This window comes from Plectropomus leopardus, chromosome 20 (genome assembly GCF_026936395.1).
Source record: "Plectropomus leopardus strain MGB_pleo_1.0 chromosome 20, ASM2693639v1, whole genome shotgun sequence".
In the NCBI taxonomy this organism is placed as follows: Eukaryota; Metazoa; Chordata; class Actinopteri; order Perciformes; family Serranidae; genus Plectropomus; species Plectropomus leopardus.
Genome location: NC_142195.1, coordinates 26,896,778 through 26,917,141, shown reverse-complemented (window position 1 = coordinate 26,917,141; position 20,364 = coordinate 26,896,778). Strand labels below are relative to the sequence as shown.

Below are 20,364 nucleotides of genomic sequence, written 5' to 3'. Positions count from 1 at the left end.
TGGCCAGCTGTGTTAGCGCCCGTTCCAGCGCCGAGGCAGACTGGCGAGCCTCCGCCGCGTTCGAGGTGAGTTGAGCTTCGTGTTGTTGAAGCATCCCCTCAACCCGGGCTAGGCGAGACTGAAGAGCACCGGAGTCTGCTGGGTCCATTTCTGGCCAGATCGTACTGTAACAGGTTTGTTGAGGACCCAGATGCAGTACACAACAACGCTCTGGCAGTCGGTAATAACTTTTATTAATACCAACACAAATGAAGTTCAGCTTACAGACTGAGAGTTCGTTCTTCGGGCTGTGAGCCTAGTAATGTCTCTGGGTGTCACACGGGTTTAAGAAACGAAGCTTGTACCCACTGTGGCTGGTGACGAGGAAACCCCGTAGCTCCGCGAGCCGACAACACGTGTGGGAGCGTTGTCGGGGGTCGAGCTGAAGAGTGGTCGGGGGCAGGCAGGGGTTCGGTCACCGGGAAGTCCGTCCGCAGGGACAACAGCACCAACAGGGAACAGGCAGAAGAATCGTCGAAGCCAAGCAGAAAGGTCTTTACCAGTGAAGCCGTCAGATTTCCGGAACGCCGAAACAGAGCAAGTGGTCGGGGACAGAAGGCAGGTAGGTTCACGGGGAGTCAGGCGAGGAGAGCAGGTCGGGAACAGTCAGAGTCGGTACCGGAAGATCCGGCAGGAAAACGCTGGAAAGACATGCATGCTGCAGAGGATGATCTGGCAATGAGTGTGTGGGCTGGAGTGTCTTAAATACCGGGTTGATGATGATGAGCTGCAGCTGTGGGGAGAGCAGGCTGCAGCAGTGGGCGGGGCTTGCAGGTAGAGCAGGTCAGAGGAAGGTGAGTGGAAAGTTACTGGCAGTGAGGGGGAGAAGGAGAATGCAGGAACCATGACATTGAGTGTCAGTGTGTGACCTTGGCTCAGTAATATCTACACATCAACATCGTCTCTCACATGTTTCCACCAAACCTCCACAGGCCTGCAATTTAAGGACAGGCTCTTTACCAGACACTCCCTGCCAGTTCGTTTAATGCCAATCACCCCAGTTATCTAGGATCTGGCATTTGTAATCTGGCTGCAGAAATATTTCCAGCCCTTCAATCAGAGCCTTTTGTCTGACTGCTCTGACTCACCTGTCTGAACCTCTGCCTTTGGATATTGGATTTCGTTGTCTGCCCATTGTTGGATTTTTACCTGTTTGGACCGACCACCTGTTGCTGACCCTTGCTGCTGCACCATTCTGTAAGTCTCGTCCTAATAAATCATAATTTAACAGTCAACCAGTCCAACCATACCCAAGCCTTTTTATTTTTGGGCATCTAAAACAAAAAAGGCTGTAAAAACTCAGTAACTTTTTATTTAAAGATTTACAAAACAGTGTTTTTTCATTCAGGTACTGATAAAATACTACACAGCTCATACTTTTGTTAATGATAAATGCAGTGGAAATAAACAAGACTACATTTCACAATTCTGTATCTACGGTTATGTATTAACTGTTTGCTTTTCTGTTGGTACCTGATTCATAAAACAAAACTACATCGTAAATCGCAGGCTGTATGATTAAGTGTTACCTAATTTTCTTTATACGCATTTTCTGTGTTAATTTAGCTGTTACAAATTAGTTTTGCCAATTTAATATTCCCACACAATGTCCAAATGTTGTTTTAAATCCCGGGAATATAATTATTGTGAAGAAATGCAAAAGCCCCTTATTTTGATTTGAGTTTCTGAGTCATTCTTTGTCATATTTAGGAATTATGATGTTAATAACAGAATTTGTAGGTAATGAATAACCTGGAAAAGTAATGGAATTTGCAAATAGCTATTTCCAGGCCTGGGAAAGTTTTTGTAAAGTCATGGAATTTTGTTTCACAAATTACCTGTGCAATAACTTAAGATATGTACAGACTGTTAAAAATTTGAAAATCCAATGGTAATTTTTGTTTTTACATTGTCTGGCTGCAACAAAACATGTAAATTTTGGTGATTCATAAAGAAATTAAAATAGCCAAACATTTTAAAGAAAAAAAGCAAACAATTTTTTTTCTTTAAAAATGTTTCCCATAGTTTTGGTTCTCTTTGATCTCTCCACACAATGGTCTAAACGTTGATTTAGATCCAAGGTTATTTTGAAACTAATAAACATCGCAATTGGGCTTATGACAAAAATACTCTATTATATAATCTGTGTTTGACTAAAAGTTTCCACAGTTTGTTAAAACACCTGCGTAACGTCATAAAGAATGGAGGATGTGAACCTGATACGACTGCCATACAGGTTTTGTCCAGTTTCTCTCTGATGGTGCTGCAAAGTAGTTTCACAACACCAATGCATGACAAAACTGAGTGTCCTCACGCAATAATGTCCTTTTTAGAAGCAGCATTATTGTGTGCTGACGGTCAGTTTTGTCGTGCATTTTGCTGAACATTTGTTTTTTGTGTCGTGCACCTGGAAGAGTTTTTCAGTTGCAGTTTGGAGTACTGTATGCTCCTTTGTTTTCTTGTGCTACAACACCAATGCATGGTATGCACTGGTGTTGTAACATACGTATTTCCTGTCTGAACACTTTTTAGACCAAAACAACAAGGCAATTTACAACAATTATTTTATTCCCACTGCAATATGCAGGTGAGGCTGAATAGAGGCTTACAGCTACACAGTTTGTCCACCAAACCTTTCTCTCGTAATTTCTGTTTTTTTTTTTTTATTATTTTAGTTTTATAGCGCAATAAGTAGTGTACAAGAAGGCCATACAGCTTCTTTCCCTCTCCTAATTTCTTGTGTTTTTCTTTCTTTATGGGTGTGAGTGTTTCTCTGCCAGTACCAGTGATGGGCGGCGAGCTGCCTCCACAGCAAGGAGACCAGACTAACCTCTCCCAGGGAAACTTCCCCAATAAGGGAGCAGCCACCAATGACGGCCTGCATCCCAGGGGACAGTGGGCAAACAAGGCTGAGTTCCTCCTGGCCTTGGCTGGGCAGACTGTCGGCCTGGGCAATGTGTTCAGGTTCCCTTACCTCTGCTACAAGAACGGGGGAGGTAAAGCATGTGGGAGAGAGGAGAGCAGGTTTCAGCTAAAAAGTGTGAAAGATTCACATTTTTAAGGTGTTTGTTAGAGCTGTGGATATGTGTATTTTGTCATTTTAAACTTGTGCATCATGTCTGTCCATCATTCCCTGTCGGACTGGTGATAGGGATTTTTTATTTAGGGTGAATATTAAAATGAGTTGATTGTAAGGGTAAATTTGTAGCTATTTTGGTGGTAAGGTTGTCAGATTTCAATTAAAACTGGGATAACCATAACTTAAGGCTTAGAAACTGGATCAGTGAGGACTTAATCAGTGAGGGCGCCTTATATGTGCATGTGTCCAGGTGCCTTCCTTATACCTTACCTGTTGTTCCTGATGCTGTGCGGCATCCCCCTGTTCCTCCTGGAGATCTCACTGGGACAGTACACCAGCCTGGGAGGGATCGGCGCCTGGAGGACTATCTGCCCGTTATTCGGAGGTACACTAATTATATCATTATTGTCAGTTTTTGTACATAATCAATTGACTGTTTCATCAAAAAAAAATAACAAAAAAGAAAGAAAGAAAAAGGAGCTTGTGTAGAAAACATGATTTTGAATGCGCAGATATGCTTTTTTCACAGTTGATAAGGTTTCTCATATGTCAAACTTGTGTTGGACAAGCAGTTTGTGGACTGGGAAAATGAGATATTCAATAGCAAAAATAAGAAAAACATTGATCAATACCAAAAATCAATGGGTACTAAATAAGGACTAATTGTGGATACAAACAAAAGTAACTGAAAATTTGTTGTATAACCCTTCTTGCGTGAGGCCCCATATCTAGATTCATATCATGATATTGGTACCATATTGTAATATTGCCCAGCCCTAAACCTGCATCTGACTCAGTGCATTCTCATATGTCTCTTTAGGTATCGGCTATGCCACCCAGGTAGTAATCCTGCATTGCTGTGTGTACTACATCATCATCCTGGCCTGGGCTGTCTTCTACCTGTTCTACAGCTTCCAGGCGGAGCTGCCCTGGTCGCACTGCAACAACACGTGGAACACTGGTCAGTAAAGACAGGAAATTTCTGCTTCTGTCTTGGTTGGCACTATATGCACCATTATGATTGTGGTCAAAAGTGTTCATATAAACAACAGTGTACAAAACATACACACATTCTCCTTTAGATGCATGTGTCCCATTCAACCACCTAAACCAGACCGACACTGGGAGCCGCCTGCCTGAGAACGCCACCACCCCTGTCACAGAGTTTTGGGAGTGAGTGTAGGATTTCTGGTTTCTCACGGACTGTTTTTGTTTTATATCATGCATTAACAGCAGTGTGCGTTTTTGTGTGTGTGTGTCCGTGTTTATGCTTCAGGAGGGAAGTGCTCCGTCTCTCCAGCAGTTTAGACGAGGTGGGTCCAATCAGCTGGAAGCTGGCTCTGTGTCTGGCTTTTGTCTGGATCATGTGTTACTTCTGTGTCTGGAAGGGAGTCAAGTCTACCGGAAAGGTGAGCGAAAAAAAGCACGCCAACATCATCACGATGCAGAGTAATAACTGCAGGTGTATTCAGGTATTCTACAAACAACAGGAAGTTGGTTATTTCAGTTTGGCTGGCTTTTCAACCCTCTGCATACATTCTAGGTGGTGTATCTAACCGCCATCTTCCCGTATGTCATGCTGTTGGTGCTGCTGATACGTGGTGCCACCCTGCCTGGAGCGACCCAGGGCATCATCTACTACCTGAAACCCAATCACACCCGCCTGGCAGACCCGCAGGTACAAAAACACAAACGCATACACACTATAGACTGTAGCCTCAAGATCAGCTGTTGTCATCTTGGATATTTATGCCTCCATGCTGGTGATAGCCAGGGAATGCAATGTTTGATGGAATTTTTTCAGATTTGGCACAAACGCCCTCCTACAATAGATTCATGAATAGATTTTGGTGATCAAAGCTCACTGTGACCTTGTATCCATCTCGTTCTTGTAAACACAATGTCTCAAGAACATCTTGATGGAATTTCTTCAAATTTGGCAAAAACATCCACTTGTACTTAACAGTGAACAGTGGTGGCCGAATTTCAAGGTCACTCTGACCTTGAGTCCATTTTAGTCTTGTATATAAGATATCTCAAGAATTCCTTAAGGGAACTTTTAATTCAATACTAATGTCCACTCAGACTTAACAATGAAGCTCTTTTGGGTGTCAGAGGTCATTGTGACTTTCCATTTCCTCAGATTTGGCACAAACGTCCACTTAGATTGAAACATAAACTGATAAGAATTTACTGGTCAAAGGTCACTGTGACCTTGCGTTTATTTCATTCTTGAGAATTAGATTTCTCAAGAACATCTTGAAAGAATTTCCTCAAATTTGGCACAAATGCCCACATGGACTCAATGATGATGTGATTAGATTTTGATGGTCAAAGTTCACTGTGACCTTGCATCTATTTCATTCTTGAAAATGAAATATCTGAAGAACACCTTGGAGGAATTTCCTCAAATTTGGTACAAACGTCCAGTTGAACTCAAAAATGAAGTTAAAGTTATGTTAAACATTTTGCAGTCCGTGGCCCTTTCTAATACAGCAGCAAAGTTTGGCCCACTCATTTAAAGCAAATGTTGCAGACTGAGAGAGGATTAAATTCAGGATATCACATACAGAAAATTCACTAACATGCAGTTCGCTCTTGTTTCTTCTCATCTGTCTTAATTTTTTTCGTCTTTCTCTCTATAGGTATGGATGGATGCAGGTACCCAGATATTTTTCTCATATGGAATCTGTTGGGGAACTCTTGCAGCCCTCGGCAGTTACAACAAGTTTGACAACGACTGTTATAAGTGAGACCTTTTGATTATTTCCTCTTCCACAATGAATGGCAGAGAAAACCAATACAGCCACACCTTAAAGGAATACTTGACACCTCCCAAATGACCTTTTGTATATAAATTTCTCACCTCATGTTACATTAAAAAAAAAAAATGTGATTCTTACACAGCGAGTGAAAAAATCCAAACGTGGAGAAAATTCTTGATTTTTTAAGTCATAAACAAGTGGGTTTAAAAACAACACAACTACAACAAAATATCTGTTCGGTTCCCCTTCAGAAAGTACTGTCTGTTTGGGAAGTACAAATGAGATGTGGATTATACTACACAAGTTGTATGAGAGGTTGTAAAAGTTTGATATATTTTTGTTGTTGTCAAATGTGGATGCTTATGACTTAAATTGATTGGAATTTTCGAGAAAAACAATGTCGATGTGATGTATTTCATCAAGTTGTGTCTTACTATAAAGCTTAATTAAATGTGCTTTTCTTTTTGCATGGTCTTCCAGGGATTCTTTCTGTCTGTGCCTCCTGAACAGCTTGACCAGTTTCACGGCAGGTTTTGCCATCTTCTCGGTGCTGGGCTTCATGGCTGAGGAGCAGGGCGTGGACATAGCAGACGTGGTCCAGTCAGGTGAAATATAGAGGGGTGGCTAAACCTGAAATAAGGGAATTAATCCACCACTCAATTGATTCACATGATATCTCAAAAACACCTTAAAGGAAATTCTTCAAATTTGGCACAAACGTTCACCTGGACTTATGATTAGACCTGATTAGAATTTGGTGGTTGAAGTTCAAGGCTTTGAGGGAGTTTCCTCACATTTGGCACAAACGTGTAGTTGGACGGATGGATGAAGTGTTTGATTTTAATGGTTAGTGGTCATATGTCAAAGGTCACTGTCACTATAACCTCGAATCTCATGTTTTTGTGAATGCGATATCTCAAAAAACACCTTGAGGGAATTTTTTTTTCAAATTTTGCTCAGTCACTTGGACTCAAGAGTGAACTGTTTTGAATTTGGTGGTCAGATGTCACAGTGATCTCACAAAACACTTTTTTGTGCCATAATTTAAGAACTCATACGCTTAATCCCTAAAACTGCTAAATTTCAAATGAAAGTCTAATTGGATAAAATGATTAAGAAATGACATTTAATATAAAAAAGGTAATTTTCACTGTTTCATCACAATGTTTTTCCAAAACACTTCTCTGACCATTACTCAATGTCAGATCTTCTGGGGGAAGATGTGTGTGAAGTATCCATGTTTTCACAGACATGGATGTAAACTGTAAGTGCAGCTCGAGTGGTTTACAGAGGCGTACAACTGCATGGCGGTAATTCTGGTTTGGTAATCCTCTCAGGACCTGGCCTCGCCTTCATTGCTTACCCGAGAGCTATAGTCTTGATGCCTGTACCCCAACTCTGGGCCGTCTGCTTCTTCCTTATGGTCCTCATGCTTGGGCTGGACACAGAGGTGCAGACACACACACTCACTGACACATCGGCGAATCATTTGTGACAGCATTGATGTTTAACAACACGAACACACTTACCCTGTCTCCGCTCTGTCATCCAGTTTGTGAATTTGGAGTCCCTGATGACGTCATTGACTGACCTTTTCCCTCATCTGATCCGACGAGGCCACCGCAGAGAGCTGCTGCTGCTGTTCATCTGTGTCGTTTGCTTCCTGATTGGACTGGTCATGGTCACGCCGGTAAGTCACACTCAGGACGGGCTGATTTGTGCGTGAGGTGTGTTTGATAGGACTTCTACCCTATTTGTTTTTACATAATATGGAACAAATGATGTTTGTTTTGTCTGTGTTGACTTGGATGCAGATCGGTCTCTATGTGTTCAACATCTATGACCAGTTCTCCTGCAGTGGAACCAGTCTGCTGCTTCTCGCCATGTTCGAGTCTCTGGCCATCGGCTGGATATACGGTACAAACTCCAACTCACCCTCCCTCTCCTGTCATCGCTGCATTTCATCATTTTCTTTCCTCTCTATTCTGCTCTCCTTCACTCACTCCGTCCTCCTCATTCTCCCCTTTTATTATGCCTTAATCTCAGAAACACCTGGAGAAAATTCCAGACTTAACTTAACTTTGGCACAAACGTTCACTTGGATGCATCGGTGACCTGACTAGAATTTGAGGGTCAAAGGTCAAGGTCACTGTGACCGTGCATCCATGTCATTCTTGTGAGTGGAAAGAAAGATGTTCCCAACGACACCTTGGGAGGATTTCTTCAGATTTGGCACAAACATTTACTTGAATTCATTCGATTTTGGTGGCCAAAGGTCAACGTCACTATGACCTTGCGCCAGTCACACTACAACTACCATTACTTTTCCTTGCTGTTACATATTTGAAAAGATGGTATGTTGAGTTAAATAAATGTTTTTTAAGAGCTTTTTTCTAGTACTTTCCTCCATAGTTGTAGACACTTACAAAAACAAATGTATTCCAGCCAGTTTCAGCGTCCACCACCAAACTCAGCAAGGCGGAAATCAAACTGTGATGTCAAACCACAGCCACTCATGGTGAAGTTATTCTTGTTATTGTATTGTTGTTAATATTTCATAACGCCTTGAGGGAATTCTTTCAAATTTGGCACAAACATCTACATGGATTCAAGAATGAACCGATAAGACTTTTGTGGTCAAACTTCAAGATCACTGTTACCACTTTGATGTCAAACCACAGCCACTCATGGTGGAGTTGTTCTTGTTTTGGCCACAGGAGCCGAGCGATTCAGTGCCAACATCAGGGATATGATCGGTTACAGCCCCCTGCCTGTTTTCAAGCTGTGCTGGAAATACTTGACCCCGGCTGTGTGCACAGTGAGTGACCCCTCCCTGTCTACTGTCTGCTCACTGTGAAACAGTAAACACATAAACACAAATACAGTTTGCATGATTCAGATTCCTGTTTGCAAAGACAAACTCATACAGTCCTTCTCTTTTCTGTTTAGGCTACTTTTGTGTTTTCTCTGGTGAGCTGGTCTCCGTTGAACCTGGGGTATGGCCTGGTCACTCCAGTTTGGGCCACTGCACTGGGTTGGCTCCTCGCTCTCTCCTCCCTCTCCTTGCTTCCAATCTGGGCCATCTACGCCCTGGTCTCCACCCCGGGAACCCTGCCGCAGGTGAAACCTGCATTTTCTTTAATGAATTTAGAACTGGTGATTGATAGCGATGCTCTGGAGCCCAGAAAATGGTATTTGGGACAGCCCTACTCAATGGACAGGGAAGATCAGATTGTTAGGGGGAAACTATGCCACACTTTAGAACCAGTAACTGAAAAAGCTCTCAGATAATTTATCACAGGAAAGACTTTTAAATTTAACACATATAAGAAAATATTTCAGAGTGATACGGATGTTCTGATGTTAAAACAGTCAACTAACTATGATATTTTTGACCCTCCAGCGCTTCCGACATCTGTGCACCCCTGCCAAAAACTACTTCCCTACCAACACCTCAGCGCTCCCAGATCTGCCCCCGACTGAGAAGCTAGATGAGACACCGATTTAGTCAGAAACTGATCATTTTTTTAAAAAAATCTAAACTCAAAATGTTAAACTTAAAACTTTGTATGTTTTTAATAAGGAAATGACTCTGCCACTCCTATGGGATTCTCTATGTTGACGACATGATGGTATCTTTAACTGTAAGATATGAATGTTGACGTGGTGTAACTTTACGAAATTAACTTTGTGCACTGCAGGGATGTTTATATTCATTAGAAGAGGTGTTTTGCCTCGCTATGTTTGTGTGTTATTGGCGCTTTGTCTTTTAGATACCTGCTGCTTACTGTCTGTCACCTGGTCACTACCTTTTTATAAAGCCCCAACCTCCTTTGAGAGGCATGAGGGCGCATAAAGATCCTGAATACGGAAAATGAGAAAATATAAACAGAGGGCAGAGTCTTTGCAGAGGAAATCTATAAATCTATAATCTAATCTAATATATATATACATACATACAGTATATGTGTGTGTGTGTGTGTGTGTGTGTGTGTGTGTGTGTGTGCGTGTGCATTTTTTTGACATCTGGATTGGGAATATTTAGCTCATAGAGCCTGAACTGATGCTTTGTTTTATGCATAGGCTGTATATGAAGATTGACAAAATGACAGCTTCTCAAAAGTGAAGCCAAAACATCTGGATCGCCCCCTGGTGTCTGACTGCAGTATCGGTCATAAAGCTCACCCCTCCATGTTAGTCGGTGGGACATGAGCCAAAATAAAAACTCAAATAAATTTGGTTTTAACGAGTTTCAGTTCTACAATAAAGGGATTTTCCACCATGTTTGACAGCTGTACTATATGACACCTGGTGGATAAATTCTCATATTTAAGATTTGCACTATTTGGGAACTGACCCAGCAAAATAAATGTCGATGATGATAGTATTTAAATTCAGCATTAACTGAAAATGTATGTTTTTGGGAAGCACGGAAGATAAATGAGACTTGGATTTTTCCATTACTGTAAAGCCATGCAAAAAAACTAAGTTTTCCTTATAAATTCAAGGTTAAGTGGTGAGTAACTAATATATATAAATCATCACTTTGTCATTTTTTTAGGTGAACTGTTCCTTTAAATGCACTTGTGCTGGGATTTTCAGCTGCATTTCTGAAAGTGAAGTGTAGTTATACTCCCTCTTGTGGTGCAAGGTGTAGTTCTTTGCATCACAAGAGGGCAGAAAGTGTCGAGCCACGTTTGTGCTACATGTAGAGGAGCTGTGAGGGGCCTCTTTTGCTCAGACAGCCTGCTGGAGGAATACAGCTCACATCTGTTTCTGCTTTTCCTGTACAAAACAGGACTCATCTGTCAACAGGTAACTCTGGCTTGTGGCCTCTAACACTGAAAGTGTATGTATATATGTAATGAGTACAAGTGTAGGTGAGGAATCTGTGCACTGTATATCATTGCAAGACTTATTTTACTGTTTTTTTCTTTTGCTTGGTGGATGTCAGTGTTGTTCTTACTAGGAGTTATTGTGAATAGTGAGTTCATTTCTTTTCACGGTCATAATTTACAGTACACAGGTGAAAGAAAGATATGCATGAGTGCGTACTGTATATCCACAAGTCAAAGTACAATGATCACGTTTGTATGTAATAAAAGCACAAGCCTGATTATTTTTTATTGCAGCTGAAAATGCTCAGTTGAATGAGAAAAGGAAACAACACAGCCTCTTAACTGTGGTCAAGTCAAATAGTTCATTAAAAAACAACATCCTATGACTATTTTTGTTTTTATACCGTTATTGTTTAAGTTGCATCACTTTTACGACCAAAAGGAGAAAACCAACATGCCACGTGACTTCCCTGATTAGCTCTGAGACCAGTGATTTTTTTAAAAAATCTTTGGTTAGTAATCTCAAACCAATAAAAATGACTGTTTCATGTTTAGGTTTCTCTCTACATATATTCAGTCTTTCATTTTATATACTACTTCAAACTTTCTGTCTATATATTTTGATTTTCACTGAAGTTTCATTCAGTACTCACAGTTTCTATTCCATATAATTAGACTGTCATTCCATATATTCAAGCTTTCATTCACTTTATTCAAGCTATCACTTCATATATTCAATTTTTCATGCAATATATTCAAACTTTCTATACATTTTGATTTTAATTCAAGTTTAATGCTGTATTGTAAAGCATAATTTCATTATACGAAGAATGTCATCTCTCTCTCTCTCTATATATATATATATATATATGTTCAATTTTCATTACATTTTTTCAAGGTTCATTGTTAATATTCAAACTTTCTCCTTATATATTTTTTTATTCTCAGGTTTTATTCCATATTCTAAAACTGTCATTCCTTATATTCAATCTTTGATTACATTTATTCAAGGTTATTTCAAACTTTCTCTCTGCATATTTTGATTTTTATTTAAGTTTCGTTCTATATACTGTCATTCCATATATTCAAATTTTCATGCATTCACGGTTTATTGTTTTTCTCTCTTCAGGGGTGTGTGTGTTTCTGCCAGAAACAGTGATGGGCGACCAGCTGCCTCCACAGCGTGGGGGGCAGACTTCCACCAAGGAAAACCTCGCCGCTGTGAGAGAAACCGCCCACAGTGGTCTGAATCCCAGAGGACAGTGGGCAAACAAGGCTGAGTTCCTCCTGGCCATACTGGGGCAGATCATCGGTCTGGGCAACGTGTGGAGGTTTCCGTATCTCTGCTACAAGAACGGAGGAGGTAAAGCTTGTGACAGAAGGGAGAGGAGAACAAATTTCAGCTAAAACATGAACGATTGTCAGTCTGTAAATTCGCATACACTTTTTTGAAAATGTATTTTATTTTTACCATTTTGCCTGGTCAGATTGGTGATTGAAACTTTTATTTATGATTAACGTTAAATTAAGTTGAGTGTTAGGGTTAATTTGGTTCTTGGTTATAGGGTTCAGATTTTAATTAAAACAAAAGTAAATTTTATTCAGTTTTTAGATATTGAGATCAGTGATGGTCCTCAGAGGATAACACCTTGTGTGTGTGTACAGGTGTGTTCCTTATACCTTACCTGTTGTTCCTGGTGCTGTGCGGCATCCCCCTGTTCCTCCTGGAGACCTCACTGGGACAGTACACCAGCCTGGGAGGGATCAGCGCCTGGAGGACTATCTGCCCATTATTCGGAGGTACACTTATCTAATTATGTTATCAGTGGAGCCGTTTGTGCACATAATTAATTAATTGTTTTGTAAAAAAACAAAAATTTTTTAAAAAATATATATATATATATATTATTATTATTATTATTATTATTATTATCATTATTATTTTATGATAAACTAACTGATTTTTTCTTTAGTTAAGAAAAATCAACAATGAGGATGTGTGTTATTTTTGCCAAATAAATAAATATTTAAAAAATAGTTTACAATAAATTTTTCTAATAAATCAATAGACCAATCAGTTTGTGAAATATTTGTTTTAGCTCCAATTGTGTTGCTCTTATAGAGTGGAGTGGACCATTATGTAAGAGTTGATAGGTCATTTTGGATTCATTCAGAAAATTTAGCATGTGCTGCAAGCTTCATGCACTTGCAGCTCATATTCAGTCATACATGCAGAACTAATTGTGGAAAAATAACAAAAATAAGAGAAAATTTGTAGAACATTCCTTGTATGAGTCCCATCGTCTATTTTTATATTACAATATTGATAAAATGTTGATATATTGCCTTGTCCTAAAACTATGTTTGTCTCTCTGCATCTTCTTATGTCTCTTCAGGTCTCGGCTATGCCAGCCAGGTAGTAATCCTGCATAGCTCTGTGTACTACATCATCATCCTGGCCTGGGCTGTCTTCTACCTGTTCTCCAGCTTCCAGGCGGAGCTGCCCTGGTCGCACTGCAACAACACGTGGAACACTGGTCAGTAAAGACAGGAAATTTAGAAACTGGTATGAAATCAGATTTTCCCTACATGATTATTGTGGCCAAAAGAGATCACAATAACAAAATTGTCCCGATATCTATAGAAAATGTGTTCTCCTGCAGATGCATGTGTCCCATTCAACTGCCTCAATGAGACTTTCAATGGGAGCAGCCTGCGTGAGAACGCCACTTCTCCTGTCATAGAGTTTTGGGAGTGAGTGTAGTTTTTTTGGTTTCTCACAAGAGTTTTTTGTGTTTTATATCATGCATTAACAGCAGTGTCTGTGTTCTAGGAGGGAGGTACTCCGTCTCTCCAGCAGTTTAGACGAGGTGGGTCCAATCAGCTGGAAGTTGGCTCTGTGTCTGGCCTTAGTCTGGATCAGCTGTTACTTCTGTGTCTGGAAGGGAGTCAAGTCCACCGGAAAGGTAAGCAAAAAGCACGCCAACATCATAACAGTGCAGGATAACAACTGCAGGTGCATGATTGTATCAACGTGGTCAACAGCTGCAGCAACTCACTGTGCTGTCAAGTTCATCCAAAAATGAAGGTTTAGTCATTATCTACTCGCCCACACTGCTTGAGGGTTGCAGGGTAAAGGTGTTACACTCATCTCCCAAAAAATTGATGCAAACGGTGACCACAAAATGTCTCCCTACTGCTCGTCCAAAGTAATCCAAGTGCCCTGAAGCCCTGATGTGCCAAATTGTTTTGAAAAATGTCACTGCCTGCATGTTTTTAGCCTTGTTGTATTCTGTAGCTCATACTGTGAGAGCCACGTTCACATATACCTGCTCGCACAAGACCAACGAGAGAGTATGAAAGATTTAATTAATTATTATATATTAAGTCAACACATGAAGACATATACTGTGCATCCCAGCAGGGGGAGCCAACATTTTTTAGACACAGAATCAAAATAATTTGTCAATTGATAAAAATTAGCATGTAAATAATAATAATAATAATAATAATAATAATAATAATAAATTAATTAATAAGTAATTAAATAATAAAGCGCTGGGCACCGCAGTGATTTTGTTCCACTTCCCTGCACTTTGTGTACATTTTAGGTGGTGTATCTAACAGCCACCTTCCCGTATGTCATGCTGTTTGTGCTGCTGGTACGCGGTGTCACTCTGCCTGGAGCGACCCAGGGCATCATCTACTACCTCAAACCCAATCACATCCGCCTGGCAGACCCACAGGTACAAAAGCACAAACACATACACACTAAAGACTGGTCTAGCCTCAAAATCGCCATTTTAGCTGTTGCCACTGGTGATGATTATTGTAAGTTATTCAGCTTTGGCACAAACATCCAGTTAGAATAGATTAGTGAAAAGATTTGATGGTCAGAAATCACTGTGACCTTGCAACCATCTCATTCTTGTAAACATGATATCTCAAGAACATCTTGATGGAATTACTTCAAATTTGGCACAAACGTCCACTTGGACTCACCAATAAACTTGCAAGAATTTTTTTGTCAAAGGTCAAAGGTCACAGTGACCTTACGTCTATTTCATTCTTGTGAATGCGATATCTCAATTGGGCCTTAAGAGAATTTTCTTAAATTTGGCACAAACGTATACTTGGATTCAATAATGAACGAAGTTAAAGTTAAATTAAACGTAAATCTGCAAACTTTTTTGCACTTTAAGTTTCTGATTAAATGCAGGATATCACACCCAGCAAATTCACTAACATGCAGTTTGCTCTTGTTGCTTCTCATCTGTCTTAATTTTTCGTCTTTCTCTCTATAGGTATGGATGGATGCAGGTACCCAGATATTTTTCTCATATGGAATCTGTTTGGGATCTCTCGTAGCCCTCGGCAGTTATAACAAATATGACAACGACTGTTACAAGTGAGACCTTTTGTTGACCATTTTCCACTTCCATAATGAATGACTTGAATGGCAGAGAAAACAGATATGGCCACACCTTTAGCTGAATACTTCACACCTCCCAAATGACTATTTGTATATAAATTACTCAATACATATATGTATACATGTAATTCATCAAGCTGTCTTTCGCTATAACGCTTAACTAAATATGCTTTTTTTTGCACGACCTTTCAGGGATTCTTTCCGTCTGTGCCTCCTGAACAGCTTGACCAGTTTCATAGCAGGTTTTGCCATCTTCTCGGTGCTGGGCTTCATGGCTGAGGAGCAGGGCGTGGACATTGCAGACGTGGCACAGTCAGGTGAAACAGAGACTGAGGTGCTTTCCATGTCGTCCTCTGCAGACATGGGAAGCTAAAACTTAAGCGAAAGAATTAATTCACTGCTGTATTGATCCGCTGGTCCTACTAACAAGTATTGTCTATGTAACCAAAGCCTGAAATCTCTTATTCCTCTGTTCCATAGAGTTTCATTGATGTCTGCAGCTGAAAATAGTCCCCAAGAAATGCATAGTTGACTCCTGTAATACCTACAGTGCCCAGCTGCTTTATTACTTAAAAAGTTTTATTGAATATGCATGATCTGTTTTTAAAGATTTGTGCTGTCATTAGGAATGAATGGACTTGGAGCAGAGTGCCACAAACGAAGTAGGGAAGTTGGAAATTATTGATGGACAAACCAATTCATGGGATGTGTTGACAATAACAAAATACATATAGAAATGCCAGCTTTATTCTAAAATAGCAAATATTGACAAATATTGATAATTATGTTTTTCTTTATGTTGTTTTTTTTAAAAAGCCTCCAAAACATCTAATGATTTGCAACCTCACTGTGCTCAAAATAAAGGGTTTTTTTGTATACATATTTTGGCTATAATTGGTTATATATATTTTTTGTGCCTCCGTGCCGATGATATTTGTGGCTGGAGTCATGATGTTTTTACTTTGCCTATCCCATTCTTGTAAATGCAATATCTCAAAAATGCCTTGAGGGAATTTCTCTAAATTTGGCACAAACCTCTACTTTGACTCCATGACAAACTGATAAGAGTTTGGTGGTCAAAAGTCAAGGTCAAAGGTCAAGTCACTCTGACCTCATTTGCCTCATCCTTGTGAACATGATGTCTCAAAAACACCTTTAAATTTGGCGCAAACATCCATTTGACATCATGATCTGATTACATTTTAGTGGTCACATTTAAAGGGGAAGTGACTGTGACCACATCTTTCCCATTTTTGTGAATGTGATGTCTAAAAAAACGCCTTGAAGGAATTTCTTCAAATTTGGCACAAACCTCCACTTGGACTCAATGATGAATTGATTAGAATTGGTGGTCAAAGGTCAAGGCCATTGTGACCTTGCATCTATCTGATTCATGTGAACTTAATATCTCAAGAACACTTTGAGGGAATTTCTTCAAATTTGGCACAAACGTCCACTTGGACTCAATGATAAACTGATTACATTTTGGTGGCCAAAGCTCAGTTTTCATTTTTGAAGAATATTTACTTTACTCATCACATTTTTGGTAATCCTTTCAGGGCCTGGCCTCGTCTTCATTGCCTACCCAAGAGCTGTAGCCATGATGCCTGTACCCCAACTCTGGGCCGTCTGCTTCTTCCTCATGATCATCATGCTCGGGCTGGACACACAGGTGCAGACACACACACACACACACACACAAACACATACAAACACACGCTCTGCTGAATCATTTGTGATGTCATCGATGTGTAATAGCACACACACACTTACCCTGTCTCCGCTCTGTCATCCAGTTTGTGAGTTTGGAGTCCTTGATGACGTCATTGACCGACCTGTTCCCACACCTGATCCGACGAGGCCATCGCAGAGAGCTGCTGCTGCTGTTCATCTGTGCCGTTTGCTTCCTTGTAGGACTGGTCATGGTCACGCCGGTAAGTCACACTCAGGACGGACTGATTTGTGTGTGAGATTTTTCTAATATGACATGATCCTCTACCCTTTTATCGTATGGAATAAGAGTTTTTTTTGTTTGTGTCCACTTGCAGATCGGTCTCTATGTGTTCAACATTTATGACCAGTTTGCCTGCAGTGGAGCCAGTCTGCTGCTTCTCGCCATGTTCCAGTCTCTAGCTATCGGCTGGGTTTACGGTACAAATCCCAACTCATCTCTCCTTTTCCCCTCTATTTTCTTTCTTCCTCTCCTCTCAGTGTTGTTTTTTCATCCTCATACTCCCCTCATGATTTTATTATACTTCTGGCCACATTACAGAAGCATAATAAAACCGTTACCTTGCTTTGGTCTCATTCTCACTCATGATGTTTCAAGAACACCAAGGAATGTTTTCAAATTTGGCACAAATGTCAACTTGAAGTCAGTGATGAAATGATTAGAATTTGATTATCAAAGGTCAAAGTCACCTCATCTGAGACCTCATCTATCTCATTCTTGTGTATGCAATATTTAAAAAATGCTTTAAGATAATTTTTTTTCAAATTTGGCACAAACGCCCACTTGGACTCAAAAATGAAGTGGTTAGATTTTGGAGGTCAAAGGTCACAAAGACCTTGTGTCTGTTGTATTTTTGTGAAGACAGTATCTCAAAAACATCTTGAGGAAATCCCTTTGGCACAAATGTTCACTTAGATGCATCAATGAACTGATTAGAATTTGGCGGTCAAAGGTCAACATCACTGTGACTTTGAGTCTGTCTTATTGTCCTGAACACAATATTTGTAAATGCAGTATCTCAAAAACATCTTGATGCAATTTCTTCAGATCTGGCACAAACATCCACTTTAAGTCAAGGATGAATTGCCTGGAATTTGGTAAAAGACAAGGTCACTGTGATCCTGTCCATACAATTCTTTTGAATGCAATATCTCAAAAACACCTTGAGAAAATTTCCTCAACTTTGGCACAAACATTCACTTGGAAGCATCAATGAACTAATTAGACTTTGGTGGCCAAAGGTCAACATCACTGTATCACTGTGACCTTGAGTCCGTCAAATTCTTGTGAAAGCAATATTTCATAACGCCTTGAGGGAATTCTTTCAAATTTGGCACAAACATCTACATGGATTCAAGAATTAACCGATTAGACTTTTGTGGTCAAACTTCAAGATCACTGTTACCACTTTGATGTCAAACCACAGCCACTCATGGTGGAGTTGTTCTTGTTTTGGCCACAGGAGCCGAGCGATTCAGTGCCAACATCAGGGATATGATCGGTTACAGCCCCCTGCCTGTTTTCAAGCTGTGCTGGAAATACTTGACCCCGGCTGTGTGCACAGTGAGTGACCCCTCCCTGTCTACTGTCTGCTCACTGTGAAACAGTAAACACATAAACACAAATACAATCTGCATGATTCAGATTCCTGTTTGCAAAGACAAACTCATACAGTCCTTCTCTTTTCTGTTTAGGCTACTTTTGTGTTTTCTCTGGTGAGCTGGTCTCCGTTGAACCTGGGGTATGGCCTGGTCCCTCCAGTTTGGGCCACTGCACTGGGTTGGCTCCTCGCTCTCTCCTCCCTCTCCTTGCTTCCAATCTGGGCCATCTACGCCCTGGTCTCCACCCCGGGAACCCTGCCGCAGGTGAAACCTGCATCTTTAATGAATTTAGCTCCCAGTGCTGCTGATATACTATGTATGAAAGAGGATTTTTGTATCACAAGCAAGATTTTAAAATTAAACAAACAGAATAAACCAAACCAATGCTACTCGTATGCATATGTTTTGGTCCTGGAAACAGCAGAATCTCACTACGTTTATTCAAAGGATGAGAGACCAGGTGAGCTTTTTGCACCTCGGAAAAAAAATAGATGCACAAAGAGGAATTTGAAACCTAGTAAGCTCTCCTTTTGCACCTAATACTGTATTATTTATGTTGTTTCCTAAATCCAAATGAATGCTTTCATAAATATTTCTTAAATACATGAGCTGCTTGATATTATATTGAACTTAAGGATGTACTGGTGTTAAAAAAATCAACTAACTATGATTTTTTTTCTTTTAACCCTCTAGCGCTTCCGACATCTGTGCCGCCCTGCCAAAAACTACCTCCACACCAACATCAACACCTCAGCTCTCCCCTACGGTCCTGATCTGCCAGAGGAGAAGCCAGAGACAAAACTGTAGACAAAACTGATTGTTTATTTTATTCTAAGGCCAAAATCTTAAACTTAAAATAAATATGTTTTTAATAAGAAAATACAGTTATATGAATGTGACAAATCCTGTTGTTTTAGTAGAAATATGTTTTCATGTTTGTTTTTTCCTTTGCTGATGCAAAAAGACAGTAAGACAGTGCTTTGTTTTATCAAAATGAAGAACAAGTGTCCCTCGAAGTTGCTTGTTAAAGGTATAGAATTGTCGATTACTGTTTGTAACAAGCTCACCAGTAAACGTAAAAACTTGTTCACTCTCGTTTTGCCTTTTGCCTCTCTATACTTGTGTGTGTGTCTTTTTGATGCTTGCTGCATACGGTCTTGCACCTGATCCCTAGGTTTTTATAAAACCCCAACCTCGCCTGAGGGATACACGCCCATAAACATTTTGATCACAGATAATAAAAAACAAGAAAATACAGGCAGATGGCAGAGTCTCTGCATATAAATAAAAATGCCATATCACACCAGTGAATTATTCATTCTGAGATGTGCCATAATTGTAACTAGAATACATACATGGAAATAATATTAATGCTGGTACATGGTGTCTCTAAAATAAACAAACAAACAAAAAAATCATGTATTTTTGTTATAATTGCCCCAAAGAAATAAAAAATGCAAAGAATTTTTCCCCCCTTAGTGTGGACATTACAGAGTTTATTGTTATTATTATTATTATAATTATTATTGATATTATTATTCAATAAAGCCAAAGATAAAGAACTGATTTTTTCTTTTGTTAAGAAAAATGAGGATGTGTGCTATTTATTATATTTTTTATTTCCAAGATTTTTTTTATAATTGTTATTATTGTTCTTATTGCCTTTGTAATTGATATTTCTTGCTGAACTTTCAAGTTTTAAAGTAAAAAAATAGATTTGATAAAAAAATTCAATCATCGGTTATTAAATTATTATTCTCTTTAATGCATATGTATTTGTGATTTTTTTTTATAATAACAGCTAAAAGGCCATCTGTATTAGTGCAGGTTTCAAGGAATTTCTTTCTAGAAAAATAAAAAAAGAAAGAAGCGCAAGTT

At 39.7% G+C, this 20,364-nt stretch overlaps 2 protein-coding genes across 3 annotated transcripts; both read left to right on the top strand.

Annotated features, from left to right (window-relative positions):
• Positions 1 to 964: 964 nt before the first annotated feature.
• LOC121966447 (sodium- and chloride-dependent GABA transporter 2-like) lies at positions 965 to 11,107 on the top strand. 2 transcript variants are annotated; one of them, XM_088071485.1, is made up of 15 exons: positions 965 to 1,236; positions 2,806 to 3,035; positions 3,369 to 3,503; positions 3,939 to 4,079; positions 4,201 to 4,291; positions 4,395 to 4,527; positions 4,662 to 4,796; positions 5,764 to 5,867; positions 6,364 to 6,488; positions 7,221 to 7,333; positions 7,436 to 7,573; positions 7,698 to 7,800; positions 8,601 to 8,701; positions 8,833 to 9,003; positions 9,287 to 11,107. In XM_088071485.1, exons 2-15 carry the CDS (start codon positions 2,828 to 2,830, stop codon positions 9,389 to 9,391), a joined length of 1,803 nt encoding a protein of 600 aa, XP_087927611.1. In that variant the 5' UTR covers positions 965 to 1,236; positions 2,806 to 2,827; the 3' UTR covers positions 9,392 to 11,107. The 2 variants fall into 2 exon arrangements, with proteins under 2 accessions (XP_087927611.1, XP_087927610.1); XM_088071484.1 differs by lacking the exon at positions 965 to 1,236 and having other exon boundaries at positions 1,252 to 3,035.
• On the top strand, positions 10,564 to 19,581 carry LOC121963166 (sodium- and chloride-dependent GABA transporter 2-like). Its single transcript, XM_088071486.1, has 15 exons — positions 10,564 to 10,698; positions 11,851 to 12,084; positions 12,387 to 12,521; positions 13,118 to 13,258; positions 13,385 to 13,475; positions 13,555 to 13,687; positions 14,333 to 14,467; positions 15,026 to 15,129; positions 15,346 to 15,470; positions 16,713 to 16,825; positions 16,950 to 17,087; positions 17,202 to 17,304; positions 18,348 to 18,448; positions 18,580 to 18,750; positions 19,180 to 19,581. The coding sequence occupies exons 2-15, from the start codon at positions 11,880 to 11,882 to the stop codon at positions 19,291 to 19,293; spliced, it is 1,809 nt and encodes a 602-aa protein (XP_087927612.1). The 5' UTR covers positions 10,564 to 10,698; positions 11,851 to 11,879; the 3' UTR covers positions 19,294 to 19,581.
• Positions 19,582 to 20,364: the final 783 nt, after the last annotated feature.

Coding starts and splice junctions, on each gene's coding strand:
- LOC121966447 (XM_088071484.1), top strand. CDS start 2,795: ATGGGTGTGAGTGTTTCTCTGCCAGTACCAGTGATGGGCGGCGAGCTG. Junction 3,036..3,368: donor CTGCTACAAGAACGGGGGAG/GTAAAGCATGTG, acceptor GCATGTGTCCAG/GTGCCTTCCTTATACCTTAC. Junction 9,004..9,286: donor CCCCGGGAACCCTGCCGCAG/GTGAAACCTGCA, acceptor TTGACCCTCCAG/CGCTTCCGACATCTGTGCAC.
- LOC121963166 (XM_088071486.1), top strand. CDS start 11,880: ATGGGCGACCAGCTGCCTCCACAGCGTGGGGGGCAGACTTCCACCAAG. Junction 13,688..14,332: donor GAGTCAAGTCCACCGGAAAG/GTAAGCAAAAAG, acceptor TGTACATTTTAG/GTGGTGTATCTAACAGCCAC. Junction 16,826..16,949: donor TGCTCGGGCTGGACACACAG/GTGCAGACACAC, acceptor TCTGTCATCCAG/TTTGTGAGTTTGGAGTCCTT.